At 50.1% G+C, this 21805-nt stretch overlaps 6 protein-coding genes across 6 annotated transcripts; all 6 read left to right on the forward strand.

Moving 5' to 3' along the window:
- On the forward strand, nt 1-5148 carry BDQ94DRAFT_98552 (phospholipid-translocating P-type ATPase). The gene is made up of 4 exons (XM_026776985.1): nt 1-608; nt 669-3605; nt 3658-3887; nt 3935-5148. The coding sequence occupies exons 1-4, from the start codon at nt 129-131 to the stop codon at nt 4869-4871; spliced, it is 4584 nt and encodes a 1527-aa protein (XP_026621353.1). The 5' UTR covers nt 1-128; the 3' UTR covers nt 4872-5148.
- BDQ94DRAFT_152161 (uncharacterized protein) lies at nt 4394-5526 on the forward strand. Its single transcript, XM_026767909.1, has one exon. It carries the CDS (start codon nt 4987-4989, stop codon nt 5305-5307), a length of 321 nt encoding a protein of 106 aa, XP_026621354.1. The 5' UTR covers nt 4394-4986; the 3' UTR covers nt 5308-5526.
- Nucleotides 5527-6043: 517 nt separating this feature from the next.
- BDQ94DRAFT_174814 (putative tRNA-splicing endonuclease) lies at nt 6044-12575 on the forward strand (the record flags this gene model as incomplete). The annotated part of the gene is made up of 4 exons (XM_026772405.1): nt 6044-6066; nt 6136-12262; nt 12314-12409; nt 12471-12575. The coding sequence occupies 4 exons, from the start codon at nt 6044-6046 to the stop codon at nt 12573-12575; spliced, it is 6351 nt and encodes a 2116-aa protein (XP_026621355.1).
- On the forward strand, nt 11969-13064 carry BDQ94DRAFT_152164 (uncharacterized protein). The gene is made up of 3 exons (XM_026767910.1): nt 11969-12262; nt 12314-12409; nt 12471-13064. The coding sequence occupies exon 3, from the start codon at nt 12584-12586 to the stop codon at nt 12950-12952; it is 369 nt and encodes a 122-aa protein (XP_026621356.1). The 5' UTR covers nt 11969-12262; nt 12314-12409; nt 12471-12583; the 3' UTR covers nt 12953-13064.
- A 2252-nt stretch (nt 13065-15316) lies between these two features.
- Nucleotides 15317-15638, forward strand: BDQ94DRAFT_152165 (uncharacterized protein). The gene has a single exon (XM_026767911.1). The coding sequence runs from the start codon at nt 15450-15452 to the stop codon at nt 15606-15608; it is 159 nt and encodes a 52-aa protein (XP_026621357.1). The 5' UTR covers nt 15317-15449; the 3' UTR covers nt 15609-15638.
- A 1707-nt stretch (nt 15639-17345) lies between these two features.
- On the forward strand, nt 17346-21567 carry BDQ94DRAFT_174815 (uncharacterized protein; the record flags this gene model as incomplete). Its single annotated transcript, XM_026772406.1, has 3 exons — nt 17346-18257; nt 18309-20030; nt 20851-21567. The coding sequence occupies 3 exons, from the start codon at nt 17346-17348 to the stop codon at nt 21565-21567; spliced, it is 3351 nt and encodes a 1116-aa protein (XP_026621358.1).
- Between the last annotated feature and the right edge of the window lie 238 nt (nt 21568-21805).

Genomic DNA, 21805 nt, shown 5'->3' on the forward strand with positions numbered 1-21805 from the left:
TAACGAGTCGATTCCGCGAGCTGGCTGCGCTGCCGGGGTCCAGCTCGTTGCTGCGGATGCTATCCTTTCAACGGTTTAATCAGCACCTCGCTCGTTTTATGCCCTTGCTAGGGCTGACAGTAGCCTAAATGGCTTCAATCGACTTGGGCGCAGAGTTCAATGAAAGTGGTAACGACATCCGGGAGGTTAGCAGCAACGTTTCGAAACCGACAAAGCGCCAACGATGGGCAACACAACGGAGAGCCGGCGCAGGCGGCACCCGGAAGCGCGTCTCAATAGTGGATCGCCTGCATAAGAAGAATCTGGATGCGAAGGAGGAAATGCCGAAAACAAGTACAGCCAATTCCCCTACGTCGATGAAATCACCTACTTCTCAACAAACAACTACAAGCACGGAAAGCCCTACGGGGTCTGGCAATAGACGCATTTACTTCAACATCCCTATACCGGAGAGCGAAAGGGACGAAGACGGCCGTCCCAAGGCAGCGTATCCTAGGAACAAGATCCGGACCGCAAAATATACTGCTTTGTCTTTCGTTCCGAAAAACATTTGGTTTCAGTTCCAGAACATTGCAAATATCTATTTCCTCTTCATCATTATTCTGAGTGTATGACCCTATCCTCGAGATATAGTGCAGAGTACCGGAAATGCTCATTAAAAGCTCTAGTTTTTCTCGATCTTCGGCGTCTCTGACCCCGCCCTTAATACCGTGCCTCTCATCGTCATTGTTGTGCTTACCTCGATCAAAGATGCCATCGAAGACTTTCGGCGTACAGTCCTGGATAACGAACTAAACAACTCGCCCGTATATCGCTTAATAGACTGGACCAACGTGAACTCGACTGAGGATAACGTCTCTCTCTGGCGTCAGTTCAAGAAAGCGTGTACTAGGGCGACGGTTCAGACCTACAGGGCGATGAAAGGCCTGGCCCAAAAGAATAAGACCTCTCAGCAACAAGTCAAAGACAACCGGCGGTTAACTTTCATGACGACCGTTTCGCCAAGGGCTTCGATGTCTTCCGAGCAGGACGAGGACGACGCTATCCAGATGACTCCTGTTTCTACACCAGCACCAGAGGCACGCCCAGATTGGCCACTTCCAGTTGGCAACAATGAACAGTATTTGCATCCTGACAAATTGGCTCGGGATAGCTTGGCTACTCCAGCTCCTGCAGCTCATCCTCCTAAAGGCGGCAGTATCGTGGATATGTCAAAGCAGACTCTGGGTAATGCTCGTTTTAAGCGCGACTTTTGGAAAAATATTCAAGTTGGAGACTTTGTTCGTTTGTACAATGGGGATCAGATTCCGGCTGATATTGTGCTGCTCTCGACTTCCGACCCGGATGGCGCGTGCTATGTGGAAACAAAGAGTTTGGATGGCGAAACGAACTTGAAAGTCAGACAAGCTCTAAACTGTGGGCGTCAAGTCCGACACGCTAGGGATTGCGAAAAATGCGAGTTCGTGATTGATAGCGAGGCTCCTCATCCGAATCTGTATGCCTACAATGGTGCCTTACGCTGGGAACAGCGCGATCCGACCTACTCAGACGCACCTCGAAAGAATATGGTTGAGCCGATAACAATCAACAACGTGCTCCTCCGCGGTTGCTTCCTTCGCAACACAGAATGGGCCCTCGGGGTCGTTCTCTTTACCGGGGAGGAGACCAAGGTCATGCTAAACTCTGGCGAAACTCCTTCCAAGAAACCTCGACTCGCCAAGGATCTCAATTGGAACGTCATATATAACTTCATCATTCTATTCATCATGTGCCTTATCTGTGGTATAGGCAACGGAGTTGCTTGGGGTAAACCTGACGCATCGCTTGACTTCTTCGATTTTGGGTCATACGGAAGTACACCTGCTGTTACTGGTCTCATCACCTTCTGGGTCGCAGTCATCCTATTCCAAAATCTGGTACCTATTTCGCTATATATCTCGCTCGAAATTGTCCGAACAATTCAAGCTGTGTTTATCCACAGTGATGTCTTCATGTATTATGACAAGCTGGGAATGTCATGTGTACCCAAGTCTTGGAATATTTCCGATGACGTCGGTCAAATTGAATACATCTTTTCAGACAAGACCGGAACGCTGACCCAGAACGTCATGGATTTCAAAAAGTGCACCATCAATGGAGTCTCATACGGCGAGGCATTTACAGAAGCGCAGATTGGCATTGTTCGACGAGAAGGTGGTGACGCTGATGCTGTAGCCGCGAGAGCCCGCGAAAAGCTGGCTGCCGATACAGTCATGATGGTTGACATGCTTCGCAAAATGTATGACAATCCTTATATGCGTGAAGAAAACTTGACGTTCATAGCGCCAAGCTACGTCGCGGACTTGGGCGGCCAAGCTGGTGAGGAGCAACGGAAGGCAACAGAGCACTTCATGCTAGCCCTTGCAGTGTGTCATACTGTGATTACCGAGCATACTCCTGGCGATCCTCCGCAAATCGAATTCCAAGCGCAATCCCCAGATGAGGCTGCTCTTGTCAGCACAGCAAGGGATTGTGGCTTTACTCTTCTCGGTCGATCAAATGATGATCTTATTGTCAATGTCCTCGGCGAAGAGAGGACATATACAGTCCTTAATACCCTGGAATTCAACTCAACAAGAAAAAGGATGAGCGCAATCCTCCGCATGCCTGACGGTAGTATACGGCTCTTCTGTAAGGGTGCAGATAGTATCATTTATTCGCGTCTGGCCCCAGGTAAGCAGCAGGAGCTTCGGAAGACAACTGCAGAGCACTTGGAGATATTTGCCAATGAAGGTCTGCGAACTTTGTGTATTGCATATAGAGATCTCAGCGAAGAAGAATATCGGGCGTGGAGCAAGGAACATGACTTGGCTGCTGCTGCGCTCACTGACCGTGAAGAGAAGCTCGAGCAAGTAGCAAGCGAGATAGAGCAAAACCTCATGCTTATAGGTGGTACAGCGATTGAGGATCGATTGCAGGATGGCGTTCCAGACACCATTTCATTGCTAGCAGATGCAGGCATCAAGCTATGGGTTCTCACTGGCGACAAAGTCGAGACTGCGATCAATATCGGCTACTCATGCAACCTTCTCAGCAATGATATGGAGCTTTTAGTGTTCAATGTTCCTGGAGACCAGCTAGAGCGTGCATCACAGGAACTGGACAACCAGCTGCAGCGATTTGGACTGGTTGGATCAGATGCAGAACTTGTTGCCGCTCGTCAGGATCATAGACCGCCACCACCAACACATGCCGTTGTTATTGACGGTGACACACTCAAGTTGATGCTCGGTGATGATCTGAAGCAGAGGTTTCTCCTACTATGCAAGCAGTGTAAATCGGTCTTATGCTGTCGTGTCAGTCCTGCCCAGAAGGCGGCTGTCGTGCGGCTGGTCAAGAATGGTCTCAATATTATGGCCCTTTCAATTGGTGATGGCGCTAATGATGTCGCCATGATTCAAGAGGCTGATATCGGCGTCGGTATACTCGGTGAAGAAGGTGGCCAGGCAGCCATGTCCTCTGACTACGCTATCGGCCAATTTCGATTCCTGCAGCGCCTTGTTTTGGTCCATGGAAGGTATTCCTACCGACGTATGGCGGAAACAACTGCAAACTTTTTCTATAAGGTACAGTATCCTGCACTAAGTTTCCACCTACAGCTTGCTGACCTACTCTTAGAATCTGGTTTGGACGATTGCTCTGTTTTGGTACTCGTTCTACAATAATTTCGACGGCTCTTACCTTTTTGACTACACCTATATCGTTCTAGTCAACGTCGCCTTCACATCATTGCCCGTTATCTTAATGGGCATATTTGATCAAGATGTTGACGACAAAGTCTCATTAGCTGTTCCTCAGTTGTACATGAGAGGCATTGAGCAGAAAGAATGGTCACAACTCAAGTTCTGGTATGATATGATCTGCTATTTAGTGAGGCAATCACTAACGGAAATAGGCTTTATATGCTCGATGGCTTTTACCAGTCCATTATTTGCTTCTTCATGCCCTATCTTTTGTACAGCCCGTCAACCTTTGTGCACTCTAATGGCAAGGACGTCAATGACCGGACGCGAATGGGCGTCCTCGTCGGCTCTAGTGCGGTTATTGCCAGCAACACCTACATCTTGATGAATTGCTACCGCTGGGATTGGTTGACGGTCTTGATCAATGTCGTCAGCTCCCTTCTTATCTTTCTCTGGACCGGTATTTACTCTTCAATGGAAGCATCAACAACCTTCTACAATGCAGGGGCCCAGATGTACGGTGCCCTGTCATTTTGGGTTGTGCTCCTGTTGACGGTCACGATATGCCTCCTGCCGCGCTTCACTGTCAAAGCGTTCCAAAAGGTTTTCTTCCCCCTCGATGTGGACATCATTCGTGAGCAGGTCTCTCAGGGCAAATTTAAATTCCTGGACCAGTATGAAGGAACAGTTCCTCCTCGGGCGGCGGCAGCAGCAGCAGCAGCAGCAGCAGCAGCAGCAGCAGCAGCAGCAGCAGCAGCATCTACCGCCTTTAGTGATGAGTCGTCGACATCTTCCGACTTTGCGAAGCCTATTCAACCCAGCTTGAAACAAGATCCATTTTCGGATGAACAGCAAATCTATTCGCCCTCCATCGTTCCCACAATTCACACTCACCGGCCGCGCGGAAGCAACGGGACAAATTATGCGTCAAGCCTTGACACGACTCGACTGCCTCATCCACAGCCAGTTGATTACATTCATCAATCATCTGATCGAACACGACATTCGTTTGAGAGGGTACAACATGGTTTTGGAGTGACCAACGACTATTCAGCAGGAGACCTGACAAGAGAGTCATCCTTTGCTGGTGCCCAAGAACCGCATAGCCCTCTCCATGGTGCTCACGACCCTCCTTTCCATGCCATATAATCCCGTCTCTTATCTTACAGCGTACATAGCTCGATATCTTCCGCGCCTTTCGTTCTTAAATCCCTCTTTTGCCCAATGTTTCCCTTGACGAAAACCCTGTCTCCTTTTTCTGTCCATGCAATCAATCTGTTACCCATTTCTGTTTGACGAGCAAATTCCCATATTCCCCGATAGAAGGCGTTCGGTTCGGAATTGGATGGAGGTCCGGCGCAAATGTGTCTTTTTATCTTGTTTTATAACTTTTGCATTGCTTTCATCAGCGCCTGGGGTCACCCCCAGTTCTATCGTTCTACTTACACTGAAGGCCCTATGTGATGACAATAGGCCTGAAAGTCTTCACACAATCCCTTTCCTTCTAATTCCTGTACAAAGCCTTTTTCACCAAATGCGCATTCACTCAAGGAACTTTCCTCTTTTATCCCTTCTGTTCAATTGATTTCGAGCATCTCCGCATATGTTTCTCTTGGATTGGTACTAGTACTTCGGAGCCGGCACGTGGAAACGAATCATATGCGGGGTGGAGGTTATGGGTCTTATGTATTCTACTGAAGAGCTCAATGAGTACTGCTGATACGGGTATCACTTCCGTAAGTCTGCTTTGTATCCACCTTGATATTGGTGAGTGTGTGTAGATTTAACATCGCTCCTGGAGCTGATCTGTACCTTCCCACTTGGGTAAAGAAGCGGAAGGCGAATCTTGCCTCAAGGCGCGTCAAGGCGCGTAAAGTGGCTGACCACCTGGCTTCACCGCCTTGAGTATCCTCCAATCAGAATGACTGCAAGGACCGCGCCGATTTACTCCGTCCTTCATTCACTTCAAATCGACTTTCACTCTTTGCGATTCTTATTCCCTTTCTTCGCTTCTTCTTCTTTCCTAGCAGACTCGGGGGTGCAATACTTGGCTCCCAGCTTGGACCAGCATTGACCTCACATTTCGGTCATTATCCTCACTTACAGTTCAATACACACTTGATCGGCTGGTTTGTGTTGAGCACATTCCGACTTCCTAATTCCTCCTCAGGTGCTCAGTTGTCACGGGTAGCCATGATTATATAGTAGGCAACTCTGGGATGTTTCTCTTTTCCGTTGTCGCTAGAAAAAGCTCGGCCTCGACCTGTTTTTGGAGGAATGCGCTGTGTCCCTGACACACACCAAACCCTTAAGAGACAGCCATGGAATTCATGGATATAGTTGGGTGGGTATAGACCTTATATTCATATTAGTATTATTTTCCACTGACAGTTAGTATTTCTGATGTCAATAGGGAGCTACAGTCGCTCCCCGACAGTATTCATATTCTATGCCCCCGAAAACACGATGACGACCATGCACGATACGACGATGTGAATCAAGTTGACGAAACTGGGAAGTCTGTTGCGGATCTGGTATCGGAGGCCAACAGCCGCAAGGAGAAGTTCCTGTCGTGCATGAGGATATTGGCTTATAATCAAGAGGGAGTTGAGGAAGTACAGACTTGGATCTGGCGAAAATTGGACGACTCGCTTGAGAAGTGCGACCTCTGCATTAAGCAATACTACACGGGAAAAATATGGCTCATGGAACATCTCAAGGAAAGCTATGATGATGAGGATATTGACAAGTTTGCTCGATTGCTTGATGAATGGGACATCAAGCGCATTACAAGAAATCTTACAACGGCAACAGCAAAGCTTAAAGAAGTCCCGCCCCAAGAGATCGGGCTCCATGTGCTGGATCGAGCTTCTCTACTCTCAATATTTGAGACTTTGAGTTGTGACGCTATGCTCCGTAATGACAGTCTCCTGCAGGAGTATTTTGATGTACCATTCAGGTTAATACAGACAAAACGCAGCCTGAAAGTGTCTGACTACATCCCCGCCGTCACTCGGTTTCTCTTTGACCCCAACCAAAACCGCAGCTTCTGGGCCATCCATTCTTGGATGCGTTACGCTCGCCCCCCAACGACGATGGAATTTGACTGGGCAGTCAAAGAAGGGCTTCTTGATGCGCTCAGGACGGCTTCCCAGCAGCCAACACAATTAGCTGTAATCCAACGTCTGTGGCGTGGTATGCAGCTTGTCGTAAGAAGGTTGGACAAGGACCAGATTACCCATCATTTACGAGCGCTTGAAATTGATCCCTGCCGTCTTTCTGTGGACCATCTCGGTATACAATCTCCCGGGCTACGCTTCCTCCTGAACACTATACAGATCTTCCTGGAAAAGGCCCCGGGTGATTTCTGGGATGCAATGCAAACAATATCGCCTCAGGCTTTGATTGAGCTCGTCTTCTATAATCCTCAGTTGGATGCTTTCTTGATGCAAGCCACTGAGGGTGAGCCGTACGAGAAGTCTGCAATGAAGGATATGTTGTCATGGATCAGTCCATTCATGTCGTCACTGAAAGGTGCTCATCAACCTTCGGCCTGCAGATCCCTCGTTTACCAGCTTCTTGACCGATTGCAAGATGTGCGATTTCCGAATCTTGCCCGTTATCATTGTTTCCATACCGGACTAGCGATATTGCTCCATACACTTCGCAGTTTCACTGACCACGAGTCGTCAAGAGGATCTGTAGAGCGTATTGTGCTGTCAGAGACTTTGGGCGTCGTAAGCGCCAACATTGAAACCATCCTGAAGCCCCCTCAGTTTGCGGTTGAGCAGGGTCGTCAGCGAGAAATCGCCTCTCTGTGTATGGATGTCATTCGTAACACGCTTGCTCTCGAATGTCAATCGCTCAAGAGTGATTATGAAGTCATCCTCCGACATAATACACTTCAACATGGTGTGAGTACATATTCCGCCACGATATGGGATGCAGTCGTCAAACATTTGCATGAAGATAATCTGGCCCTGTCAACGTCAGCATTGCTTGGAATTTTGCCGCTGGTCGGTCTCGAGAAGTTCCCCACGAAAGGGGAATCTAGCCCGGAAAAGACGCATTTCAATGTCATCTACGGGCATCTAACTCATCTCTCCTGCCAAATAATAGAGCGCCTTGCAGACTTCAGGCCCGAGCATCTTGATGAACTTTTTAAGAGCCAAGATACCAGTAGTGCATTGATTTCTGCTCTTTTTGCGGCTGATTTGAACACTTACCAGGCTGCTGTTGATCTCATCAAGAATGTTAGCGGTCAGTCTGCTCGGCGGGATGCAATCTCCCATTTACTGCAATCATTCTTCATCACGACCATGTATGGGCTGAGTTGGTCTTTCCGACGTATCTCGAACATGAAAACCTTTGCCTCTGCCCCGAGGATGTTACATACCGGAACGGACATTGTTGATATCCTTTGCGATAGTCAAACTGGCATGCTCAGAACACGCAAGCTCGCTGACCGCAGGGAAGTACTTTCACTGCAGAAACTCTGGGAGTATCTCTGGCAAGCCTTGGCAACAATTTTCGACGAGACGGAGACATGGCACCTAAGAGGAAATGACAAGGCTGTGATGTTGGAATTTTGTCGAGATACCATACAATTCGCAGATCTTCTTTTTGGGCAGTATGGTATCTTCTTGAGCGCTGTCGTCGACGCAGATCCAAATCAAGAGAACTCTGCCCGTGAGAACTTTCTCAAGTCTGCAACCACAACGATGAGCGCAATGGTCAAATGGCTTCGACTGAAAGATGAATACTTAGCAACCACCTTGGTTGGGCTTGTGTCTAAAATTCTGCGACGTTTAGGGGAACTAAGCGTTACCACCGTGAAGCAGGATGCATTGAGTTTCATCGAGGGCGTGGCAGTCAATTCTTCTATTAAGACTATATTGACACTGCGCGAAAAGGCGGAGCTTGTACGAGCTCTTGAAGCTTACTATAAGAAGCCTGTTGTCACTGCTTCTACCGCCAGCCTCAAGAAGCAGAGCACAATCACGGCTTTCGCTAAGCCAGCCGAGCTTTCAGCCACCCCCAGCCCGTCTAGGTCTGCCGACGACTTTGATGATAACGTCCCAGATGATGTCTTGCTTCAGCTGTCGAGGTCTGTCGAGCTCAATAAAGAAAGGGTAGCTACAGAAGCCAAGAAAAAGGCAGAAAGAGCTGCCAAGGCACTCCCAGCGATCCCTAAACCATCTCCCGCTCCTTTGAGGCCGGCCGTGACCGTCCAAGCTTTCCGCGAGAAGCGTGAAAGAGAAAGAGAGGCCAAGAAAAAGCGTGATATGGCAGAGCTAGCGCGCCTAAAGAAGGGCCTTCCCGCGCTAGGTGTTGCTGAGCAAACCGCTGAACAGGGCTCTGGGCTTACTGGGATTGGGGTTAAGGGCAAGGACCACACCCCTGCTGAGAGTATGATGGTCTCATCTGGATCCGAATCTGAATCGGAAAGCGAAGATGAGCTTGACAAAGAGCTTTTTGGTGCCAAAGCAAGGAAACCGGACGCGGTTAAGGCATACGAGGAGAGCAAGCGGATGTCGTTGAAGCAACAAGGTCCAGTCAAGAAGATCAAGCAGGTGCGGTCTGCAAAAGATATGCGTGCACGACTTGCGCCTGACCTCTCTTCTTTGCACCGCACAATCCTTGCCTGGGACTTTTTCACGAATGGCGATCTTCCGCCAAATTCTGGCCGTACTGATTACAGCCTAGTTTCTAACGCTTTCAGAGACCCTATCGAGTACCAAAGAACATTCGAGCCGCTTCTAATATTGGAGGCATGGCAAGGATTCCAGTCCTCAAAGGAAGAGGGCACGTTCAAGCCGTTCGAGGTGAAAGTCGCCACGCGGTTGTCTGTGGATTCGTTTGTCGAAGTCAGTACAGCTATACCAGCTATGGAGGCCAAGGACTTCGGGCTGGGTGAAGCCGACATTGTCCTGCTTTCTAAAGCAAGCTCACCAACCGGCGATTCATCGGCCCCTCATTGCTTGGCCAGGGTCTCTGGCATCAACAGGAAGAAAGGAATGGTCGAAATTTCCTATAGAGTCAACCCCGGTAATCCTTTCATTAATTCTCTTGGTCCTGGAGCCATAATTTGGGGTGCAAAGATTACGTCGCTGACCCCACTGGAACGTGAATACGGTGCACTCATGGCTTTGCAGTATTACGATCTTTGTGAAGAGATCGTCAGAGCGAAGCCATCGCCGATCCTGAGTTACTCGGATGCCAGTCTGAAGCCCATTGCAGATAATTACAATGTCAATTCTGCCCAGGCAAAAGCAATCAAATCTGCGCTGGACAATGATGCTTTCACTCTGATTCAGGGACCTCCAGGATCTGGAAAGACCAAGACGATCGTGGCGCTCGTGGGTGCCTTATTGAGTAATGTCCTTGGCAATCAAGGCGTTGCTATCTCACGACCCATGGGGAATGCTAAGCCCGCTGGTGGAAGGACAACCACGTCGAAGAAGCTCTTGGTGTGCGCTCCTAGTAATGCTGCTGTTGACGAATTAGTCATGAGATTCAAGGAGGGAGTGAAGACTATACATGGTCGTCAGGAGAAGCTCTCCGTTATTCGCTTAGGAAGAAGCGATGCTATCAATACCAACGTACTTGACGTCACTTTGGATGAGCTGGTCAACGCTAGGTTAAACCAGACGGCACGCAAAGATCCAGGGGAGCGAGATCTACAGAAAATCTATATGGAGCACAAAGCTGCAGATACCGCTTTCAAGGAGACTCGGGCTCGGATGGATCAGTGCCGAGCACAAGGGTTGCCCGTTCCCGCAGAGTTGGAGCGAGAATTTGACCTGCTAAAAAAGAAAAAGACACAACTGAGCCAGGAGATTGATAGCGCCAGGGACAAGAACCACTCCGCAGCCCGAGACGCAGAACTAACTAGGCGACGCATCCAGCAGGAGATCATCGACGGCGCTCATGTTATATGTGCTACGCTGAGCGGAAGTGGTCATGAAATGTTCCAAAATCTCAGCATCGAGTTCGAAACTGTTGTGATTGATGAAGCGGCACAGTCGATTGAATTAAGTGCGTTGATTCCTTTGAAGTACGGGTGTTCTAAATGTATCCTCGTCGGTGATCCCAAGCAATTACCGCCAACTGTTCTGTCAAAGGTCGCTTCGAAGTTTCAATACGAGCAAAGTCTGTTCGTCAGAATGCAAGCCAACCATCCAAGGGATGTGCACTTGCTGGATATCCAATACCGGATGCATCCAGAAATCAGTGCATTCCCTAGTTCTGCGTTCTACGACGGCCGACTACAAGATGGTCCTAATATGGCTCAACTTCGCGTTCGGCCTTGGCATCAAAGTGAACTTCTCAGCCCTTACCGATTTTTCGACGTGCAAGGACTTCACCAAAGTGCTGCGAAGGGACACTCGTTGATCAACATAGCAGAACTTAGGGTGGCTATGCAGCTGTATGAACGTTTGGTGACAGATTTCCGCGCCTTTAATTTCGATCGAAAGATTGGTATCATTACGCCATACAAGGGCCAATTGAGAGAGCTCAAGACACAATTCGCTGCCAGGTATGGCAACGAGATCTTCAACAAGATTGATTTCAACACCACGGATGCTTTCCAGGGTAGGGAAAGTGAAGTTATTATCTTCTCTTGCGTGCGAGCCTCCAATAAAGGCATAGGTTTCTTGGCTGACATTCGTCGTATGAACGTCGGTCTCACACGTGCCAAGTCGTCTCTTTGGGTTCTGGGAAACTCTCAGGCTCTCGTTCAAGGCGAGTTCTGGAATGGTTTAATCAAAGACGCACGCCGAAGGAATGTATATACGGATGGTGATGTACTCAAGATCCTTCAGCGGCCACAGTTCACTGGGTACCAGAATGTCGACATGCTGGATGCACAGTCTGAGGCTCCGGTGGTGCAATCGGGGGCTGCATCGGCTGTATCTGTCTCACGACCTTCGTCAGCATCTACGCGTAACTCTCCATCAGTGTCTGTTTCCGAACAAGAAACTCCTCCGGTGCCTCCCGATGGCCCATCTGGCGGCGGAAATGGCCTGGATGAGACCCGCACGTGCGGATATTGTGGGAGTTTCGCTCACATGACACATAACTGCGACAATATTGACGCAAAAGAGGCAACCAGGGGGACCTGCCACAGATGTGGGGAAACTGGGCACACACGGTTCCATTGTACTGCTCCGCGATGTGTGGAATGCGGACAGTTTGGACATGTCTCACGCGAGTGCCGATCCACTAAGACCCTACCAAAACATGAGAGATCCAAAATTGCGCGGGAGGAGTCCTATCACGTACAGAACCAGAAGCAAAGAACGGAGCGTCAACGACTTAGGCAACTTGGAGGCCATGATCCCAAGGTGCCTGTTGTCCAAGCTACTCCGAGTGATGATAGCAGTGGCCCGGCAAAGAGGAAACGTAACGACTCGCCACCGACAAATGCATCGAAGGCCTCGCGGCCGCGGACTGATAAAGCAAACGCTCCTCCACCCGAGGCTCCCAAGGGTCCGCGACGCAGCAAAATTGATGCTAACATTCCATCTAATACAGAGGTATGAGTGACTTGTACGCATGCTTGCGATAACCACTAACAGGTTCTGTAGGGATTGGTAAGACCATCCCGGGATGGCCCAGCGTATGCCCCTCTTGACAAAGGCAAAGCCATCAATGGTCCTCAACCAGGTCCGGGGCCCGCCAACGTATGTTTGGTCTCCATGTGAGCATATGACACACTATTTACTGATTTGATTTTGCATGTAGGCACCCCCACGTTCTGGACCACCAAGACCCGGGAATGGCGCTCGACCTCCCCCGATGCGGAAAAAGAAGGAAGCCGATCCATTCATTAGACCAAAGCGGAGATAGATAATGCGATGCCCTATGGCAGTTTGGCATATCCATCCTCGCTATACTTTTCTTTTCATTTCTCTTCTCTTCTTTTCGTTTTCTTTGGAAGACCTATCACACACTCCATGGGTCTAATGACCGACAGTATGACATGTTGGTCCTTTACTTGCATGCATATGAGCGAGCATGGCGGATTCTTGATGTCCTTTCCCCATTTTGTTTCCTGTATATGCATTCGGGCCGTCTTGCTTGGATGTCGCGCTTTCATCATGTACACTTTTTTCTCCTCCCTATGGTTTAAGGTTCGAACCGCTCGTGAGCATATGGAATTCTGGAATGTCTCGAAGAAGGCCAGAGTTTCAGTGGCGTTTTTGTTTCGACTTGGGGTTTGTTAAACTATGTTCTCTATACTGTCTTTTTATTTTTCTTTCGGCAGAGGACAAGCGATGGCAGGAAAGCTGGCAGAGTGTGCTTGTCCAAACATACCCTTAGATGTGAATGGCCCCCGGCTTTGGCAGTTTCTTTCCTGCTTCTTACCCCTTTCAGGATAGATGAGGTTCATGTTGAAGATGGACTTTGGCAGATGGGAGGCCTATGCCCCATGATGGACATGGACTATTTGCTTGTCAAGGGTAGGAGCACGTATCAATGTGAGCTGACAGGCAACAGTTGCAGGTGCCCTTGACGACGATCAGGCTGATCGGAGAAAATCGGACCATCATCCTTCTGCTTTTATTTTGTCACCTTCGAGGAATGTCATCTTGCATGGCTGTGAGTGGAAGACTGTGGAACATGAATTGGAATTTGATCCGATACCCTGTCTTCAGGGGGGTTCCTGCTCTCTCTTTCTCGGGCCAGCATCAAGGCACCCTAGAGCGATGACGACGAATCACTCGTAAGCCGACTGGAAGGATGGAGCCTTCGGTTGCGATTGCGACTCTGAATCTTTCCCTATCTCGTAGACATTTACGACGGGTCGGAAGGGATCCCCAGGGACGCGGCACGCATCTGGGGACCAGTCGAATATCCAGTTGTCAGTCCGTAGATCAGTTCCTTCAACTTGTCTGTCAGAGCCGAGCTGGGACGGGATGAGAAGGACTGGGTCGTGTGAGTTGTCTAGCAGGTGGGCCACCACCGGGATCGGCTCTCGTCTGGCGGGATGAACAGACATGCAGCTTTCTAAGTATTGTAGCTTACTGTGTAGCCATCTCCTACCATCCTCACACTATCACTACCAACTACGGCTAGACCAAGTAGAGCAAGTAGGCCATGATGTGAGAGAGTCCAGTGGATGCAACATGGAAGGCAGCAGCAGCATGCAGGTGTCCACCTTGCGGCTGTGCGATCGGAGAATTTTCTCTCGGACAACCCACGGACGGTGTCGTTCAGCAGGTCATCGTGAGGGTCGCGAATGAAGGACGAGTGGTTCCTGGAGGACGAGCGTTGCATGAACTATCTGCTGCAAGGGAGAGCCACTAGTTTGGATCTTCTCTTCAGTTCCTTTTCCACTTTGGTCCTCATGCATTCTCCCGGTCCGTCTTTTTCTTTCCCATCTGCCGGTTTGCTTGCCTGAGTTCTTTCTCCAACTCTTCAGCTTCCCTTTCCCCCCCACGACATTTCCTTTGTCTGCATCTGCGTCTCGTCTGCGTCTGCTTCTACAGCTAGTCGGGGCATGGAGGAAGGATGTGGATCCAGCCCAGAAAGCAAACATGCCGTCCGTCAAAGTCCCTAAACACGAACCATCGCTGCGCGGTCCACTTCTTGGCTGGAAAGGAGAAAAAGAAGAGAGAGGGGAATTGGGGAAGATTTAGGGGGGGTGGGAAGAGGGGAAGGAGGATGCCAGGGTCAGATGGAAAAGAAACCAGTGCCTGGTGGTGCTTATTCCGGCGGCTCTCATTCTTTGTTTGGCAGCTCGTCTTTGCCATCGATAGTCGTGAACACTATTTCATTCATCGGGAGTTGGGTAAGAAAGAACTACTTTTAAACTTCCAATCACCGTCCCAATTGGTTACTTAGCTACTTGCGTGGGGGAGGTACTTCGTAGTAGTGAATCCCGGAGACATCGATTCATTGATTGATTGATTGATTGCTTCATTCCTTCGGTGATTGATTCCCGAGCGAGCCAATTAGTTACTATCTCGCTAGGTATAGTTACCTCTATTATTTCTCTGGGCAGGAAGGGGAGAAGAAAGAGAGAGAGAGAGAGAGAGAGAGAGAGAGAAGGTTCAGTTTTGTGGTGGTGATTTACACCGTTACTTTCGATTTATTGATCTGTGGTGCCTCACTGCCCGACAGTAATAAGAATCTCTCCGGGGGAATTCCCTCGTAATGATCGACCCAAATTGCTGGGATTGACCGGCAAGGGCGTTCATGTTGTCCTACGCGACTCTGTACAGTCTGAGGAAGTGACTAGATGATGGAGGAGCGATGATCGCAAGAGCGTTGGTGGAGACCCGATATTTTTCTATCATTAGTATTTGGGAGGTGGAGGTGGTGGATGAAGGATCCAGAATCCCATTTCCAAGCCATGTTCCCGATCTGATGTATAACCTTCTTTCTATACTATAGATCCCGAGAAGTTTTAGTTTAGAAACGGGATGGACACATAACTAAGTAGATGATAGATAGATAGAAAGAGGGAGAGCGAGAGAGATTTAGAACAAACAGAATAGATAGATTGCTTGCTACTTACTACATACTACCTACTAGTATCGAGTGTTGAATGTGCTAAAAGTGACTAGTGAGAACTAAGAGTGTTGGTTCGTTCGGCATGAACTTTTTGACTTGCCAATCCCCACTTCTTTGCTATCTTGTCTGTGCATCTGTCACATTTCTTCTTCCATTTGACTCCCTAAATTTGGTCCATGCCTTACGGTTGCCGATGATCCACAGATGATAGCTCACATTCCCATCCCTCTCTTTGCTCTCGGGATTGTTCTCGCCAAACCGTTAACTGCCTTTCGGGACAAGGACCTCCTTCTCCTGCTACTCCTTCTCCCCCTCTTTTTTCCTCTTTGCTTCCTCCAAGGAGGAGGCGGAGAGCGAGAGTGAGTGAGAGAGCTAGGACCTTCTCTTTCCCCCCCCTCATCCGCCCCCCTCTCAGTCCTCTTCACCCCCTCCACTAATCCCCATCATATATCCCTTACTTGTAACGGTTCGCAGGAATAACTGGCTGGCAACTGCTGAAGATAGGAGTCGGCGACAAGTTTTAACGTCACACGAGACTGGAAGCTGAATGCCGATCCGACAGCCCGCGCTGGATTGCTCACTCACTCAATCACTCACTCTTACTCTCTCCTATACACGGCCAGTCCGCCAGAGAATCCCGAAGACTCCACCAAGTCCCAAAGAAAATTGAATGATTCAATTTGTTGGTCTGACAGGGATCAGCTTTTACTGACTCGATGCAGCCCCCGGTTCCATGCAGCTGGCCAACAGGAAATTCTCAAACTGACTGGGTGGCTCTCTAAGTATCTAGTATCTATCCAACTGGACCCAACGAGCTAAAGTAGCTAAATGCAACTAAAGCAGCTCTTCTCGAGGCTAGTGACTCGGGCTAACGAAGTGCAGCCTGGACGATCCCAGGAGCATGGATGACGAAAATCCGCGATGCGCGCCCTGCGATGCGCGGCGGACAGACTCTTGACTATCATCGACTTGACAGGAGGAGACCTCCTCAGCCGAGCAAATAGTCGCTTGCTGGGCTTCTTTCTTCTTGTCACTCGACGCCATCATCGGCCTCCTTCCCCCGATCGAGTGCGCCTGGCACGGACTCGATCGCTGCTCTCTAACGTTTCTTTCTTTTTCTGGTTCTTTTGGATCCTGCTCGTCATATTTTCCTTAACAAGAATTCTTTTATTTTTTACTTTTATTTTATTCTTTCCTTTTCTTTATTATTATTCCCTTTTAAAATAAAATAAAAAATTATATTTTTTGATTTTCCTTTTTTGTTCCATTTTCTTTTTTCCCTCTTTTCTCTCTTTTTCCTGCTTCACAGTATCATCCTCTCGCGCTCAGAGCTCTGCCTTTCCCTTCCCTTTCACCCCCTCTCCCTTGGTGTTTCAACCAATAATGACTCCACCAACCTTGCTTTGCCCCCCCTCCCCTCCTCCTCCCCTTTCACCTTTTCTTGTAGGGCCCTTGAATGCCTGCCACCCTTGTCTTGGGCCCGGTTACACTATCTAGATCCAACTCTATCGTTCAAGCTATCGGGAACGAGGAAGGCTCGTCATTTGACGATGCATCAACTCCACATACGGAGGGGACATCGTTAGCCCGTCAGACCTTACCAGGGTGCAGTGCACACACCCCCCCGACTCCAACAGCAAGGGTCTGACAGCTCCTCGAGATTCCTGTGTGAACCCTTCATAAAGCCTGCTTTCCTCTCCCCTGGACCTGCCTTTTTTCTTTTCCCGCCGGATAGGTTGCTTCTCGCTCCGGCGTTGGCAATTCCAATCCTTGACTACTTAGTATTCTTTTGTATATACCTGTATGTCTCTCATCAATTGCATCATTGCTACTATTCCCTCCCGCTCTTACTATTTCGTCTATCTACAACCCTCCTCTGGCTATAGTGGACTTGCTGCACTACCTGCATGTCCTCATTATTCATCTGACCATCCTCTTCTATCCGCCGCAAAGCGTTCATTGACCTACGCGGGATTAACTTTCATTCGTTCGGACAGTGTGAACCGTTGACTGTCCGTGGTTGCCATTAACCATTCAGACTATACTAGTGGCGGGAGATTCACCTGCATATCCAGCAGCTGAAAAGCAGCTGCAAGTCCCATGCAGCAGAGCAACGGTTCCCATGACAGCTTAATTGCCCCGAGTCCAATTGTCCCCACTGGTCGGCCGAGTTCCCTGAACACCTCCAGAAGCGCCTACACCATGTCGACCCTGTCACACGAACCTCGGCAGTCCCGGGACACCCTACAATCCTCCGCGCATCTTGATCTGCGAGATGAGAACGCAACCGATTTCGCCAAGTTCATTGAATCTCAAAGCCCCATCACCGGATCCACAGGAGCCCGGGAGATGCTCAAGGCCGGGCAGAGACGGCTCCGACAACTCGCTCAACGTCCGAAAAAGAGTACAGACCCCAGGACGAAGGCCGAAGAGTCAGCGCGGCAATTGCTTGCCCTTCAGGAAGGAGGCTTCTTGCCGACGAGTGTTCCTGTTCCTGCTGGAGTACCTTCCAAGCGGTCGAGCCACAAGAAAAGCCTGGACTCGAGCCGGTCTTCCTCTCGTTCCATCTCCAACCTCAGTTTCATGGCGAACTCTAGAAGGGATGTAGAGAGCATTGGGCAGCCGTGGCTCACGGATCCGCTCGAAAAGAAGGACAGACCGGAGGTTAGCACAAATCATTTGTCTGCGCTGGATCTACGGGAGCTGACATCTTTGGTGGAGGCTGCGGTAACCACCCCCCCGCACTTCGATGACGCGAATCCCCCGCCGTACCAGCCACCCACGCCGGCAAAGGATGTCAAAGTGGACGCACAGTGCGAGAATCAGGACCCTGCTGTTGCTGTTACTGTTACTGTCGCCGACACCACATCCGGATCTAAGGAGAAACAGTCGCTCGAACCCAGCGACGCGGCGAACCCCAGCATTCATGTCGACAGCAGTGAAGAGAAAATACCCGACACAAGGTCTCCGGATGATGTATTAAAAGATGGAAGGGCGTCAGACAAAGACCAGGTGGGTAATCTCTCGGGAGTCCAAAATACTTGCAAGTCTAACGTTGTGCAGTCTGGTCTCAAGACAGATTCAGGTCTCGCAATCGACCCAGAAGCAGTTAACAAGCCTGCTACGAGCTCGTCTGGAAGCTCTTCAACATCGACAAGCCAAACCACTCCGTCTCTGAAGCTTTTCCCTGACACAATGCCCCCGCGCAATTCGAGTAAAGGGGCCTGGCGCATCTCCAATGCTCGCTCGCTCGCTCTCAACAGACCTCTCCCTGCGAGCCCCGATCCGGAGCAAAGTAGCATGGATTCAAATAAAGAATGTCCCCAACCGATCGATAGCACCACGGTCAAAGAGGACTGCGGTGCTCAGGAGGTATCTGAGCCGATACGATCTACTTCTTCTGATGTTGGGAAATCGGACAAGGAGCCCTTGGCAAGCGTGGCGAGCGAAAATAATTCGCAGAAGAAAGGATCCCGCCGACCTTCATCCCTGCCAATGTGCACAATCGATGCGTTCCCTCTGCCAGCACCCATGAGACCCCTGCCTTCGCTGCCAGAATCAACTGCAGCAAGTGGTGCTCATAGTCGCAGCACCTCCAGGTCTGCGCCTCTTGCGAGACTAGTGTTGGATGAGAGAAACCAGGCCTCTAATGCGCATGATGAATCAACCCTTGGCACACCGGCTAACACTCTTCCCTTGGTACGGGCAGGTCAGAGTCGGGCCGAACGAGTTCATGCGTTGAAGATGAGAGACATGTCGGCGAGCCGTCTTTATCTTAAGGACTCGGAGACTCCTCGCGAGGAAGAAGAGGATCACCAGCCCCCACGAAGTGCAAAGGCCTTCGAAGAAGCAATGGCCCAGGAACGCGGAGAGGTACAATCTCCTAGGCTTGAGTCTGAAAAGCCAGCGACTCGCAATATGCGCTATCAGCGAAAGGTCGCTTCGGACCCTCCATCCCCGCCGCCACTCTCCCCTCCGCCCTCAAAGCCATCAAGACAACAAATCAGCCAATCCATTGGCAGGCGTTACTGCAGCACACCTCTTACCGGTAGTGCAGTCTTGGCGAGAGATTCTGAGCCGCAGCTGCTCCCTGCTTCCAGAGATGCCCCTGTTCGTCGGAGCAGTAGCACTCGAAGCTTGACCTCTTCGCATGAGAGAGCGAGAAAAGAACAGGATACCATGGGCCGCTCCGACGTTCCCATCCCATCTTCCGATGACGAGTGCACCAGCGCAAGCGCTCGCCAGGATCAAGCCCGTCCGACTTCTAGTCGACGGCGACGGATGAGACCAGCAGCCCTCACCATGAATGAACACCGCTCGCACAGAATGCGCGCGACAAGGAGGTCTTCCGACTACTGTCTCTCGCCGGGAAGCCACCGAACCCGTGCCTCCGGACGGGCGTCGCCACAGTCGTATCATACCCAGAGCTCGTATTATTCTCGGGACTCACGAAGCTCTCACCACGACACGATCAGGGCTCTTGAAGGGCGCATTGCGCACCTTGAACGACAGAACAAAATCCTCCAGGCCGCACTCATGGCTGCGTTGGACGTGGGCAATGTGGAAAGCCTGCTTGGGGGATCTGCTACCTCTCTATATACTTCGGCAAACACGCCGGCAACAGGACGGTCTTTTTCGTCTACGAACAGCTCCAGCTTGGATGAGTCGATGGTGGACGACCGTCGGCGCAGCCGCAGACGGCAGCCACCCTACCGTCCAACCAGCTGGATAGCGAGCCCGGTCTCCAGCAGACGGGGAAGCTACGATACCGAAGACAGTGAGAATGTGAGAGAATTGGAGGATATGATTGAAGATTTTGATATGGATTGGATGTCTGAAAGGTCGAATCCTGAGAGCTTTCAGATGTCTTGAAGTTGATGCCAAATTGTGTAATGGCGATTGTTGATGTTTTTCTACGCTCTTTGAAATGTCCGATCTTAGGATGAGGATTTATGCGCGTCCCTGGTGGATGGATTTTGCCTCCGATGTCATTCTCTGTTACTTGCAGATATTTCCTATGTTGTTTTGTTGCACGATACCACTTTGTTTTCAGTTGATTTACCTTGAATATACTAGAATTTCATACGTTTGTACATTCGATACATCGTCGTAGTTAAGTTTCGCTGCCCGTGCATTTAGAGATGATAAATGTAATGAACTGGATTAATATTCGCTAAAAACGAAATAGACCTACACAAGGGGTCTACGGAGTAGTTTCACAATAAGTGGTGCTCCAGTCAGCACAGCACAAAGACCACGGACTGGAGCCTAAGGCCACGCACCAGCGCGACTCCGGAGAATTGTTGATCACCACCACCAGCGCAACTCCCAACTTCCAGCCAAACCAACATATTCCCAACCAAGCCTCTACCCAAATATACAATCCGACGCAAAGGCATGCGATAGCCGGTTTCTCCTCCAACCGACACACAGAAGACACAACAACCTCAGCACAAGCCGCCACCACAACAACACCAACACAATGACACTCCTACCACCACCAACAACGTCAACAGTACGCTCTTTCCCCTCCCCCTCTTCCCTCACACCAACCAACCAACAAAAATTTTAATGACAACAACAATCTAATACCAATAATTAACAGACCCAAATCCCCCAACATGTAACCGCCCTCCTTTCGCACCTCACCTCCCGCCCCGGCGTCCAATCTACCTTCATTCTCTCCCGCAAAGACGGCTCCATAATCCAGAGTACCGGGCTGTATGCGAAACCACCACCTCCTTCTCCCCCAAGTGCAGCAACAGCTGCGGCGCAGCAATCACCGCGCAACGAGTCCATCTCCGCACCTATCCCTACCGCTGTAGACGGAACCGAGACCGACACTGAGCCGCAGACTGAAAATGAAGCCGGAGCTGAGCCCGCACCTACCGAGACGGAAGCTACCCCACCCCCGTCTACGAAACAGCCACAACAACAACCGAAAGAAGAAGCGGTAACACAACCATATCAGCCTTCGCAGGGTGAAGCTCTAGCGGCGCATATCTTTGCGTTTGTGGCCAGTGCGTCGGAACTTAGTCTTGCGCTGTCCGGGGCGGAGGATGATGCGGATGGGGATGGGGTTGTTAGACATGTGGATGGAGGAGTGGCTGGAGATGGAGGAAGCGCTTCTGGCGCTGGTGCTGGTGGCGCTGGGGAGAAGGAAGAGGGCGATGATGAGGTCAAGTTGTTGAGGTTGAGGACGAAGAGGCATGAGATTGTGGTCGTGCCGGATAGGAAGTTCTTGCTTTGTGTGGTGCATGATGCGCATCATGGGGGTGTTGGGGCGGGTGGGAGTGCAGGTGCTGCTGGGGGGCGGAGGTAATTGGTGTACTGTGATACCAGGTAGTATTCATAGTTTGGTTTGGGGTTGGTTAATGGATATTGGTAGGGGGTGGTTGTGGTGATGGATAGGTGGATATACCCGGAGTGTTTTTGCGTGTGTCTTAGGGTTAGTGATGGTGGTTGTGGTTTACTTCTTTGTGTATGTTGTTGAATGTATTGGTTTAATCCGTGATTCTGTTCATGCAGCGTTACTTCACTCGTGACGAGGTTCTCGAGCT

Source organism: Aspergillus welwitschiae, assembly GCF_003344945.1.
Source record: "Aspergillus welwitschiae strain CBS 139.54b unplaced genomic scaffold BDQ94scaffold_46, whole genome shotgun sequence".
In the NCBI taxonomy this organism is placed as follows: domain Eukaryota; kingdom Fungi; phylum Ascomycota; class Eurotiomycetes; order Eurotiales; family Aspergillaceae; genus Aspergillus; species Aspergillus welwitschiae.

What these genes read in the sequence shown, in the direction of transcription:
- BDQ94DRAFT_98552 (XM_026776985.1), top strand. Translation starts at nt 129, where the DNA reads ATGGCTTCAATCGACTTGGGCGCAGAGTTCAATGAAAGTGGTAACGAC. An exon ending in CTGCAAACTTTTTCTATAAG is followed by an intron (nt 3,606 to 3,657) that starts GTACAGTATCCT and finishes ACCTACTCTTAG; the next exon opens with AATCTGGTTTGGACGATTGC. An exon ending in TGGTCACAACTCAAGTTCTG is followed by an intron (nt 3,888 to 3,934) that starts GTATGATATGAT and finishes TAACGGAAATAG; the next exon opens with GCTTTATATGCTCGATGGCT.
- BDQ94DRAFT_152161 (XM_026767909.1), top strand. Translation starts at nt 4,987, where the DNA reads ATGCAATCAATCTGTTACCCATTTCTGTTTGACGAGCAAATTCCCATA.
- BDQ94DRAFT_152164 (XM_026767910.1), top strand. Translation starts at nt 12,584, where the DNA reads ATGCCCTATGGCAGTTTGGCATATCCATCCTCGCTATACTTTTCTTTT.
- BDQ94DRAFT_152165 (XM_026767911.1), top strand. Translation starts at nt 15,450, where the DNA reads ATGATAGCTCACATTCCCATCCCTCTCTTTGCTCTCGGGATTGTTCTC.